Source organism: Schistocerca serialis, chromosome 5 (genome assembly GCF_023864345.2).
Source record: "Schistocerca serialis cubense isolate TAMUIC-IGC-003099 chromosome 5, iqSchSeri2.2, whole genome shotgun sequence".
Lineage (NCBI taxonomy): Eukaryota > Metazoa > Arthropoda > Insecta > Orthoptera > Acrididae > Schistocerca > Schistocerca serialis.
The window spans coordinates 215549681-215563525 of NC_064642.1; the positions used below are offsets into that span (position 1 = coordinate 215549681).

The 13845-nt window shown below is 42.6% G+C and overlaps 1 protein-coding gene across 1 annotated transcript in view; it reads right to left on the reverse strand.

The window, feature by feature from the left end:
- The window catches only part of LOC126481320 (aldehyde dehydrogenase 1A1-like), a 96583-nt gene that overhangs the window by 64460 nt on the left and 18278 nt on the right, over nucleotides 1–13845 (reverse strand). Inside the window, exons 3-4 of the mRNA XM_050104983.1 lie at nucleotides 13708–13809; nucleotides 9094–9259 (exon numbers count right to left, since the gene is read on the reverse strand). Coding sequence (XP_049960940.1) covers nucleotides 9094–9259; nucleotides 13708–13809 — 268 coding nt within the window. The remainder of the gene's footprint in view (nucleotides 1–9093; nucleotides 9260–13707; nucleotides 13810–13845) is intronic.

The window sequence follows — 13845 nt, forward strand, 5'->3', positions numbered from 1 at the left end:
GTTCAGGTCATTTCCATGGGCGTTCCTTTTCAGAACTTGGACGATCTGTGCTCCACTTTTGCAATGTCATTTGCCACAGATCTTGGATGTGCTTCAGATTTTCAGGAGCACATCATACTTCGGCCGGATGTGCAGCCTCGTTTTTTTCTGGGCCCGACCCATTCTGGTGGCCTTACGGCCAGCAGTCAAACAGGAACTTGATCAGCTCCAGGCTGCTGGCATTCTGGAGCCTGTGACATACAGTGTCTGGGTGACATCATTGGGGGTCACACGAAAAACCAATGGGTCCCTTTGGCTGTGTGGGGACTTTGACACTACTGTCAATGCTCAATCCCTCGTAGACACTTACACCATTCCCCGACAGGAAGACCTTGCCAAGCTTGCAGGGGAAGAGTACTTTTCAAAGATTGACCTGGCTGAGGTACACCACCAGTTACCCTTGGATACTGATTACCAGGACAGCATGGTTATCAACACTCCTTTCGGATTATACAAGTGCCTTCCATTTGGTGTCTCTTTGGCGCCGGCCATTTACCAGCAATTCCTGGAGCAGCTTACACAACCTATCCTCAACTGCATGAGTTATCTGGATGAAAGTAAAATATGCAAAACTTAAGCACCTTTGCTCTGCAATCTGCAGGTTTATGCTGTCGGCTGGACAAGTGTTGTTTTTTTTTCAACTGGAAGTGGAATACTTAGGCCACTGGCTTAGCAAAGATGGCATTCACCCTTCGGGTTGCAATATCACTGCCATTGAAGCCCTTGCTCGTCCCAAGGATTTATCTGAACTCCAGATGTTTTTGGGCAAGCTTACTTATTGCTTAAAGTTCTTACCCCAGGCTGCCTCTGTTGCTCAACCCCTCAATCACTTGTTTCACAAAGGGGTACCTTTTGTTTGAACTCTTACCTGTGACCAGGCTTTTCTCCGTTTGAAGGCGATGCTGAAGTCTGCCCCTTGCCTTACTCCCTTCTCTCGGGACTGCACCTTGGTTGTAACAGCTGATGCATCGGCATACAGCATTGGGGCCATCCTCGCACATCGGAATGCCAATGGCTCAGAACAGCCTATGGATTATGCATATAAGACATTAAGCCCAGCACAGCAGAACTACTCCCATATTGAAAAGGAGGCCCTGGTGGTAGTGTTCACTGTCCAAAAATTTCACACCTATCTCTTTGGAGCAAAGTTCACCCTCCTGATGGACCATAAACTCTTAGTTATGCTTTTCAGACCACACTCTCACCTTCCAGAGTGGACAGCTCAATGTCTCCAGCACTGGGTGTTATTTTTACAGAATTACACTTACACTATGCGGTACAGGCCCACTGCCCACCATGCTAACATGGTTGCTTTGTCATGTCTCTCAGCAGGCCCCGATCTTGCATCTTACCAACAGGAGGTCCTGTGCTTTCACATTGATTCCGCCCACCGGGATGTGCTGGATGGTCTGCCTCTTATAGCTGCTCACATTGGCACAGCTACACACCGAGACCCTATCTTGCAGCAGGTTCTCCGCTACGTGGTCCATGGATGGCCCTGGACAGACTCCAGCTCCTGGTGCCACCTGTCCTACAGGTTCTCTGTGGTCAACGAAGTCCTTCTGTTGGCCACAGAGTCGGATGCCCGTTGGGTGGTCATCCCTCTGGATTTGTGGCATCAGGTGCTCAGTTTGTTACACCGCGGGCACTGGGGTATGTCCTGCATGAATGAAAGTTTTGGCTCGCTGGCACATGTATTGGCCTAGCATGAATGGTAATATTGTCCGCCTGGTCCGTGGGTGCACTGTGTGTGTGCATCAGCCGGCAAGCGCCGCTCAGTTGTTCGCACGCTGCCCTGTGCCTCACTAGCCCTGGAATCGCATTCATCTCGATTTTGTGGGCCCATTTTTGGAGTCCATGAGGTTACTCCAAATAATCATATGTCATCCGCATGACATCCACCACCACAGAGGCCACGCTCATGGCCCTGGTCCAGATTCTCACCATTGAGGGCCTGCCTCACACATTGGTCTCTGATAATGGCCCCCATTTCATGGCATCCTCCTTCCACAATTTCTGCCAGGCCAATGGTATCCAACATGTCTGTAGCCCACCTTTCCACCCTTCCTCCAATGGTGCAGTGGAGAGGCTTGTCCACACATCTAAACAGAAGTTGGTGAAGTCGGTCGAAACATCTCCAACCACATTGGCCCTCATCCTGTTATTAAGCAACTATCATACCACACCAATTGATGGACAAAGTCTGGTGGAGTTCCTCCATGGGCGACAGCCATGGACCCAGCTCCATTTGGTCATGCCGTCCCCCTCATGCCCCCGTTCCTGGCCACCTCAGCATTACGCCCCCAGTGCAGCAATGTGGGCCCGCGTGTATGGGAGCAAGGCAGGTTGGACACCCACCACAGTCATCTCAGACCATAGGCGGTGTGTGACATCAGTGCAGATGTCAAAAGGGTTGGAGCACTGCCATCATAACCAGCTCCACTAGCATACCCCCGCAGGACTCCCGCTGCCGCCTCCTCCTCCTCCACTACCTCCTTCAGGTACAGACATGATGCTTGATTTGCCACCACTGCCCCCAGTTGCTGCCTCCCTGCAATCCTGCCACCAGCCCTTCCTGCTCCCTGGTGGATTGGCGGCTCCCTCCGCTGCCCTGGCCTCTGCGTCGGCCGTCATGGACACCTTGGATGTCCCTTCCTCCCCACCAACGGTGGTTGATGGGCCCGGGTCTTCTCCCATCTGCCAACCACCCTGGCACCGTTCGGGGCATTTCCACCACTATGTGCAACTTTCAGGGAGGAGGGATATGGAACCGAGCGCCATGGGTTTCGAAAGTGTGCCAGACGGCATGGACTTTGATTACCACTAGAGGTCTCTGCAGCTGTCGAGCTATAAACCATGGCTGTGTGTGCTCCTGGCCCGCATACAATGTGAGGCTGCCACTGTGGAGCATGTGGTCCCAGTGGCCAATAGCAATGTACCCTATCGTGCATTTATGTGCCTGCCTCTCACTCACCGAAGCAGTCTGATATTTGCATGAGTCTCTCGATATCTTGCTTACAGACATCGTGTTTACTTTGATTACCTCCATGTATGAGTGGACGTTGTTGATTTCATGAGGTTTTCGCTTGTGACCGCGTTGTTTATTCCTTCTTATTGTTCTTGCTGTCTTGCTCAGTCATCTGTTGTTGTGGGTGTCCTTCCTTTCCCGTTCATCTGTGGGCTGCTCTGTTAAGTCCCACCGTGCTTTCATTCACAGCAACCCCGTGACAATTCTGGTTGCTTTTACAACAGTTTTGGTATGGATTGTTGAGTAGCCAATCCATATTTGTTCAGCACAAGACGGTCTCTTTATAGATGCTAACAGCTGCAGAGTCATGTGAAGATCTGGGTGGGGTATTGGGATACTCCCAACTATTCATTAGTATGTATTTATGGGCTTTCTTTCCATTTTTTAGCAGGGTACATTTTTGCAGTTGTGCTTGTGTAAACAGCAATAAGTCTTACTTACAGTTTCATCACCAACTAAAAAGTCTGCTTCCATAGTTTAATGGTCAGAATGTCCAACTGTCATGCTGAGGACCTAGATTCAGATCACAGTACTTCTAGGGATTTTTCCTTGGTGGAAGTACTTGAATGACGTGTTTCTGATGCTGATTCCACTTAGGAAGTGACCTGAGTAAGAAACTGTGGCTCTATGATCTGGGCAACCAACAATGGCTGGGAGGACTATATGCTGACCTCATAGCCTCTTTACTGCACCCAAAGAACATCGCTGGCAGAGGATGACATTGCAACCTGTCAGGACTGAATTGCCTGCGAGTACACAGAGGTGGTACTAAATAAAAACACTGTCAATGATTAAATGTACTGAGCACTGCTCATAAGAACTAATTTCCTCTCTCACTCTGCCTCTCTTTCCCTCCCTCCCTCCCTCTCCCCCTCTCTCTCTCTCTCTCTCTCTCTCTCTCTCTCTCTCTCTCTCTCTCTCACACACACACACACACACACACACACACACACACACACACACAAAAGTAAGAGACCCATATAACTCAGCACTGGGTGAGTGCTTTCCCGATACATCCAAATTACAATTTCTATCTTGACTGTAAAGGTATTGACAGGAAAGGTGGTGTCCGGCAGGTGAACAGAGAAATGCTACAAAATACATTCCCTGAAGAAAATTACTTATAACTAATTGTATTACCTCCAAATTCAACACATCCTCTTTAATCTTGATAGCTTGTAAGTATAAAGAAAAATGAAAAGCTGTGGATGTTTGTTTGGTCTATAATTGCAAACTATATGTGAAGAGTTGCAGAATATTACAGAAACATGCGTAAAGCTGATTGCTTTCTTTGCTCTGTCTTGTCATTGACTACCTTAGCTTTCCAGATCAAGCATTTACCACACTTCTTTGAAATGTGGTGTTGCATATATTGACCAACAATGAGTATAATTGAAAAATAGCAGAAGGAACATAAGCACCATCTTACATCCTATCAATTATACCCTAGCAGAACATTATATAGATGAAAGATATATAATGATGCAAAATTAGCTACCACATTAAGAATTTACCAGGATTGTACTGTAGAAGATTCTGCATAAATTCACAGTGCTGACAGCTTAACAGATAGGAGGTGGGGTGGGGCAGAGGATTGGGATGGATGTCTGTGTGGGGGGAGTTAGGTGTTAGAGAGAGAGAGAGAGAGAGAGAGAGAGAGAGAGAGGGAGGGAGAGAGAGAGAGGGAGGGAGAGAGAGAGAGAGAGAGAGAAGGGAATATGAATCTTACAAAAAATAATTAATTTTTTCTTTCCTTATTTTAAAACACTTTTTGGTTAAAATTCTAGTAAAACATATAAATATGGTCACACATATAAAACATAGAAAAGGACAACCACTCTCATAAGAAATTTTAAATTTTGATGAAATTGGCCGCATTAAGTGATTCAGTTTCTCCATATGACTCAAGAATTCATTTATGATTCACTGTATTATGCTAGCCATTTTATCGTTCTACTTCTTTCTCTTTCCCTTTCTGTGAAGGTGATGATCCTGTATCAGAATTAACCTACTTTGAGGCTGGATATTTCCTCCAGCTAGATATGATGGTCCATGGTTTCTGTTCAGGTAGCAGACTCAGCTAAAAATACGTGCTGTGGTGAAATGGCTTTAAACTGATTTTCTCTGGGGTCTGATTTTTATTGACAGATTTTTTTTCTTCTGAACTGATAATGGTCATTTCAGTACTTGGGACATTTGGGTGTTGTTTTCAATTCTCTGTCTTTTGTGATAATATTGCAGTTTGAGTACTACTGGTATTATTTGTAGTTGGATGAATCAGCAGATTCTGAGGATGACTCAGTTTCAGAATTATACTTGCAATGACAGGTGCTTATGTTAGCAACGTTAACCTTCGTCTTCATGGATACATCACACAGATATTTTTAGGTATGAGGCAAATGATGTGAAAATGTCAGGGATTGTGATGCTGTCAGGCATCAGCATAAGTGATCTGTCTCGTGTCACTGAATTCCTGTATCTTTTATTATTCTTGAAAATATTATGAAAAGCTAATTGCTACTCACCATCTCACCATATAACAGAGGTACTGTGTTGCAGACAGGCACAACAAAAAAGATGGCAGGATAGGGGTGGGGAACAGTAAAGTGCTCCTTGTGGGAGCACATTGAGACAAGGTGGAGAGAGGGTAGGGCAGCTAGGTGCAATCAGAAGGAGACAGAGGGTGGAGGGAGAGGACTGGGTAGTGGAAAAGGAGAGAAGTAAAAAAGACCGTGGGTGTGTTCATGGAACAGAGGGCTGTACAATGCTGGAATGGGAAGAGAGTAGGGACTAGATGGGAAGGACAATGACTAACGAAGAGTGAGGCCAAGAGGGTTATGGGAATGTAGGATATATTGCAGGGAGAGTTTCCACCTGTGCAGATAAAAAAAGCTGGTGTTGTTGGGAAGGATCCTGATGGCACAGGCTGTGAAGCAGTCATTGAAATGAAAACGTCATGTTGGGTGGCGTGCTCAGCAACTGGGTGGTCCACCTGTTTCTTGGCCGCAGTTTGTTGGTGGCCATTCATGCAGACAGAAAACTTGTTGGTTGTCATGCCCATGTAGAATACAGCACAGAGGTTGCAACTTAGCTTGTAGATTACATGACTTATTTCACAGGTAGCACAGCCTATGATGGGATAGGTGATGCTTGTTACCGGATTGGAATAGGTGGTGGTGGGAGGATGTATGGGACAGGTCTTGCACCTAGGTCTATTACTCAGTTGTGAACCATGTGGCAAGTGGTCAGAAGTAAACGTTGTGTAGGGATGGATGAGGATGAGGATATTGTGTAGGTTTGGTAAGCAGTGGAGTACCACTGCAGGAGGAATGGGAAGGATAAGTGGGTAGAACATTTCTCATTTCAGGGCATGATTGGAGGTAGTCGAAACCCTGGCAGAGAATGTGATTCAGTTGTTCCAGTTGTAGGTGGTACTGAGTCACAAGGGGAATGCTCCTGTGACTGAATGGTGGGACTTTGGAAGTTGACGGATGACTCGAGAGGTAAGACATGGGAGATCTCTTTTTGCACAAGGTTGGGAGAGTAATTATGGTCTAGGAAGGCCTCATTAGTATATTTCAAGAGGCATTGCTCATCTTTGCAGATGCAACAGCCATGGGAGTCTAGGTTGTATGGAAGGGACTTCTTGGTATGGAATGGGTGGCAGCTGTCAAATTGGATGTATTGCTGGAAATTGGTAGGTTTGATCTAGATGGAGGTACTGATGTAGCCATCTTTGAGGTGGTGGTCAACATGAGTAGAATCAAGTGAAGTGAATGGGGGAGAAAGTGTTGAGTTTCTTGAGATCTGTGGATAGTGCGTCCTCACTCTCAATTCCATGCTGGATTTTCCCTTGTTTGGTGTTGTTATTCTTGATACACAGAGAACTCCTTTCGGTTTCAGGAAAGGATATTTGGAAAACAGCTAATCCACCACTGGGCAGATGAACCATTGGCTAATATAACACATTCTCTCCATTACATGCCAGTGTCATACAGAAAAATTACTGGTACTTAAACCAGTGCATCAGGTTAGGGATATATAACCTGCCTTTGAAGCAGATACATCCCACCTTTATGTGATTTGGGAGTACTGTTCCTTCAATTTCATGATAAACACTGCTATTTTTATTAGTTTGCTATTCACCCTTTTTATTTATTATACATTAGGGATAAATGATCTCTTCTTGTGCCTTTTCCTCAATCAATTCTAATTTCAGTATATTAATAATGACTCAGCATGACACATTACTAAATTTCATGATACTGTGTAATCCATTTAAAATGAATATTTCTCAATGGATTGTTCAAAGGTTGACATTTCTACTAAAAACAGCCATTTCTCAACTGTTTTATTATTTTTAAAACATCAGAAATCCTCTCTAGACCCTTCTGGCATGTAGAATGATGCCACTGTCTCAAAAGCCCCTTCATGAATTTTCAGTTCCAAAACCATATTCTGACAAACAGCTTGTGTTCTGTTACTGATACCTGTTGATTACTTTAAAGCAGACTTCCCACAAGAATTAGTTCCACAAATAATTTTATTTATTTATTAGTTTGGTGTTGATACCCCTAGTGGCACACCCATACCACTAGGAGCTAGAAAAGAAGAGGTGAAACTCTACATATTCATCCTGTGAGTAACTGGTGAAATAAAAGCCCTCCAGATAGAGCTCCACATTATGTGGGCAAATCTAACATAGCTAGGATGATTGGGGTAGGGATGGGCTGGAACGAGTAGCCGGTGACCCAGACATTGCCCACTAATGCTTTTGGCCCTACAGCCACTCACCCCATCAACACAAAGAACGTATTTGAGTTGAGATTTTTTTTTAATTCTGTGATTTTTCCTGCTGCATCTGCTCTGATACCCAGGGGGCATTCAGGTACATAATATTTTTTGCTAATATGAGAAGGATGTAACCATTGTGCCACTCATCTGCAGAATATAATTTCTGTTGTATTTACTCTCTGACTAGTTTTGGCTGTTAGTCACTGTCAGACAGCCTGTATGGGGTGAGTGTGAACATGATTAACAACTGAAAGTAATATTATTTTACCATTTCAAGAAAAAATTATGAAGCTTAATGTGATACAATGTGGCATGTATTATTTATTGGAAGAATCCTAAGGAAATGCAATCCGTAAACAAAGGAAGTATGTTACAGTGCACCTGTTCACTCACTGCTTGAATACTGCTCACTGGTGTGGGATCCATACCAGATAGGGTTGATAGAAGAGATAGAGAAGATCCAACGAAGAGCAGCATGCTTCGTTGCAGGATCATTTAGTAATCACGAAAGTGTTACAGAGATGATAGATAAACTCCAGTGGAAGACTCTGCAAGAGAGACGCTCAGTAGCTTGGTACGGGCTTTTGTTGAAGTTTCAAGAACATACCTTCACCCAGGAGTCAAGCAGTATATTGCTCCCTCCTATGTATATCTCATGAAGAGACCATGAGGATAAAATCAAGATTAGAGCCCACACAGAGGCATACCAACAATCTTTCTTTCCACGAACAATACAAGACTGGAATAGAAGGGAGAACCAATAGAGGTACTCAAAGTACCCTCCGCCACACACCGTCAGGTAGCTTGTGAAGTATGGATGTAGATGTAGTTAATTAGTATAGTTTCCCTTAGATGATGCTTAACCAATCAATAAGTCAATAAAAGTGTAAATTTTTAAAGTTTCCTACATCAACATGAGCAATGCGCATTTTGACATCTGTAGATTAATATGCACTCAAAACTGATAAACAGTAAGTAAAAGGTATTCAATACCAACAATCGAAGTTATTTCAGATTTTGTAAAAACAAAAATGGGTGTGACTGCTTAAGAAACAATGGGTAAAAATACAAAAACATACAATATACGAAATTTTATCTCAAAAATAATGTGTCTTCAACACTGATCATTGCAAATAGAAAAAAGTATTGAACATCAACTTTGCTACGAATCTTGTTCAGCATGAGCACAGAGCACACTACTTGCTCCCTCTTTTTGTACTAAATGTGCATACCTGTGGGGATGGTCTGACCATGAATTTTGTCAGCCCAACCAGCAGCATAACGCAGAGTATCAGCAGCATATACTACTTCTGAATAAGAGGCTGAAGAGACCTTCCCTCCTTCCATTACTCGTAGAACTGTCAAGTACTGAAAATCCCTCATCATCAAGTCTGCTAACTAGAATCATGACAAGAAAGAATTAGAGTTACTTTGTTAAACATAAATCATGCTTCTACTGAAATTAAAAATTTCATTTGCATATTTCTGCACAATTCGCCATATATCCTATCATGAGTGAGAACCCTTGTGGGTATGAAACATGTTTACACATACTAATTCATCTACTTGTCCATACTGCCCTATGAATCACATCACGATGGAGAAAAGGTATGTGCAGTGACTGAACAAATGGAACAAAGAGAAGCCACTGTAAGACCTAATTCTTCACACTACATTAGCAATAAACTACTAATACACTGATGTTCAGTTGGATAGCATGAAATTTTACACATGAAATGAAGGTGTCCATGAAAGACTCTGCTAATCCCCAGTTCAGTAAGAATTAGCCTGATCACATTATTTGTTATGTTTTAGAATGCGTGAAATGCTGACAACAGACATTCCCACATGTTTCAGAAGAAAACATTGTCTTCTATACTAAAATGTAGACTTTCACGTCCGGAAATGTCATGTCCATTATAATTATCCAGGCTGTTATGCCGTGGTCGGTTGATGAATTCTGTGTCAATTCTGAACGTTTCATCCCCGTCTGCAGAGGACATCTTCAAGGGGGTCTGTAGCTACTCGTTACTGACTGCCGCTAAATTCCATATCTGTGTGCCCCCGCGGCGAGGCATGATGTCACGTGTTTTGAAAACGTCAGTGCAATCGGACGCTGTCCACTGCCATCGATCGCCGTTGCCATCACCCAGTAGTGGATGGGTGGTACACATCTTCAATGCAGGCATCCATATATCATTTAATTTCATTGCCAAACACCCTAATAATTTTGCTCGAAAGGAGGAGGGCATGAAATTAAACGGTATATGGATGCCTGTGTTGAAGAAGATGTGTACCACCTGCGCACAACTGGGTGATGGAAACGGCGATCGATGGCAACCAACAGTGGCTGATTGCACTGACGTTTTCAAAACACGTGATTTCACGCCTCGGTGCAGGAGCGCACAGACATGGAATTTAGCTGCAGTCGGTAGCAAGCCAGTGGAAGACCCCCTTGAAGATGTCCTCCGCAGATGGGGATGAAACGTTGGGAATTGACACAGAATTCATCAACTGACCATGGCATAACAGCCCAGATAATTATAATGGACATTCTCTTCTTTGTAAATTGCTTTGTCTTACTGTAATTATGTTCTTGTCTTGAAATTTAACAAAATATATTACAAGCAGTAATGCAAACATACTCTTGTAGAATAACACTCTTTTCTGCCAACCGCGTTCCATTGCCATCCCAAGCAGGAGATCTGAATGACAGTATTTACACTGCCTGACAGAAAAAGTGAAGCACAGAGAGGACATGGTCAGATGTCAATGTAATTTTGTACATGTACACACTATCAGTAGGCATGTAAATGATTAGACTTGCAATTTTCTGTGCCAAGTAGAATGGCCACCAGTGCAGGTAAGTGTTGTTCATTTTTAGTGTTGTCACCAGGCCTTGTAGGGTATATAAAGGACATGAACAACACCAGATGTTGAGCGATCACTGTGAAGGACATGGAGGTGCCTTATACTCATGTGAGACAGTGTTTTTAGCACCTGACAGATTTTGAAAGGTGCTTCATTGTTGATCTCCATCTGGCTGATTGGTCAAATTGTGCAATATCCAGATTTGTGGGGCATTCATTTGTGACTGTGGTCATTGTTGAACAGTATGTAAGCATGAGGCAGGCACACTCATCATTAAGGTTCTGACTGATCATACCTGAATCACTACAAGGGAGGATTGCCATGTTGTTCATCAAGGACATTGTTGTAACCCCTTCAAATTTGCACCTGCTATCCAAGACCATGTAATGGGCTTCCTGCAACATTCTGTGTCATCCCACATCTCTGTTCAGAGACAAGCAGAAACTGCACTAGGGAATTACCATGTGTATGCTGCCATTAACACCACAACACAAACAGAAGTGTTTGGAGTGGTGCTATGACTGGTAAGCATGGACTACTGATATGATTGGTGCTGCACTGTATTCAACAATGAATCATGGTTTAGCACTACCTCAGATGACCATCATAGGCAATGAATGTGATGGCGACTGGGCAAGAGAGCCCATTCTTCCAATGTGTTGAATGTAGTGGCAACTGTGTGAGAGGTCCCCTTCTTCCAATGTTTTGGAAGTGTTTCTCCTGCCATTGTGATGTCAGGAGACATTGGTTATAATTTCATGTCGTAGCTGGCAGTGATTGAGGGAAGTCTGAAGGTACAATGGTGCTTCATGTACATCCTGCATCCTCATGTGTTACCTCTCATGTGACAATGTTATGGTGCCATTTTTCAACAGGACAGTGCTCATCCCCACATGGTATGTGTCTGTGAACTGTCTATGTGAAGCTAAGGCACTCCCACAGCCAGCAACGTTCTCAAATCTGTCTCCAATAGAACACATGTGAAACCATCTTGAACATCAATTGCATCCCAGTGCCAGTATTCAGGATATCAATGATCAGTTACACAGCCGTGGGCTAGTTTACATTGAGAGAGCATGCAATGGCTTTATGACACCCTTCCTCTGGAAATACGTGCACACAACCAGGTCAGAGGCGGTACAATGCTATACTGTAGAGTGAACTCATACTGACAAGTTCTCTGTGAAAAATAACATCACATACCCCTTCAACCTATGAAGTTTCATTTTGTTTTCTCTTCCCCTTCTGGGTGCTTCACTTTTCTTGAATCTGCAGACAGTTGTTATTATTCTGAATTTGTGTTAAATGAGTTTTGAGAATAGAATTAAATAGTTTGGTTAACAGATCATGATTTAGGACCTCTGTATTACAGATTTTCATCAATGTTTCAGTAACTTTGTTAGGTTATTTACATTATTCATGAATGTGAAAATGCTGACTTCTGAACATAGTGAATTCCTCATTCGTTTTGTCTTTACTTTGACATTAGTTTTACTTATATGGCACAGACAGCAAATGTAATTATGTTATCAAGGTAGCATTTACACGAACTCATACTTCTCCAGGAACAGTATTTCAGAATTTCATACAAGAAGCCTATAAAGATTGGGAATAGACAAGTAGTCATAATTAGTTATCATTAATACTAACACAGACAAAAGAAGCAATGCGTTTAAAGGAAGTGTAACAATAGGGTGACCAATTTCAAGATCATATAAAGCATTTTAAAAATTTATATTTCTTTTTTTACCTCCTGACACATTCTACAATCTTTTAAATTTGTGATCAATGATGTTATAGAACAATTACTAATGCAGTCTGCCAGACTCAACCTCAACAGTACAATAATATTACCATTCTTATGATTCTTTGTTTTTATTTGACAATAAGAAATTGGGAAAAGTAAGTCATAGCTTAATTCCAAAGTACAGATAATGGGAGACTCATGTCCAATTGCTGCATTACCAATTAACCTGCTAGGATAAGATATCTGCTCAAGACTTGTAGGAAATCTGGCTGAGTTCAAGTTCTTGTCTGGTACAAATTTTCAACTATCACAACAGGCAAACATTATTGCAGTAACTGCATTGTTAACGTGATTTGCTGGTCATTGTGGCCGAGCAGTTCTAGGTGCTTCAGTCCGGAACCGCGCTGCTGCTAAGATCACAGGTTCGAATCCTGCCTCGGGCATGGATGTGTGTGATGTCCTTAGGTTAGTTAGGTTTAAGTAGTTCTATGTCTAGGGGACTGGTGGCCTCAGTTGTTAAGTCCCATGGTGCTTACAGCCGTTTGAATCTTTTTAGTGGCATGATTTAACAGATTTTGATGCTTCCCTCTAGGGTATTTGTACTGTACAAACATCACATGAAAATTAAACTATGTGCATGCCTAGGAATTCAAGTGAATATCAAAATATTAGCCAGTAAATGTAAGTAATAGCTGATTTAGATATTCAATGGAAGACCACAAAAAGTTTCACCCTATATGTTTAAACAGCTTGTCTTAGACTTGGATGAATGAAAACACTTGTCCTGGTACAGGATGCTATCATGTTCTGTGTCCTAGCTGACAAGGTTCCATAAAATCAAAAAAATATCTAATTTTATTTCAAGAAACAATTAAAATTGTCTTAGCACAAACAATTTTGTTCCATTATTATTCTCTCCACAAAATTCATGTTTCTAACAGTTATTGTCTGCAATACATTCTTTTTCACCATCAGCATAAGGCTCATACTAATGGACCAACATTCAATAGTGTTTGTTCAATACTGTACCGCTACAAGCTCAAAGGAAATAAGTATACACTATTGTGACCTTGTGGCAGATATCTCTTATTATAGAGTAAATAAGAGTAATACATCAGTAAACTGTATAGCACAATGGAAACTATCAAGTACTAAAACTAAGTGTACAGGAAAGGTGGTTGTGATAAGAAATTTTAGAGTTGCAACATTTCTGTATAGTCATGTTTACCTTATGCATCAGAACTGCTCGTTTAGAGGCATCCATTGTTCTCCATTCTGAACCCCTCTTGAATGCTTCTTTGGCTGCAGCAACTGCTTTATCTACATCTGCCTGCAAAAGTCAGATGCATTTCCATAAAGAGTTGTT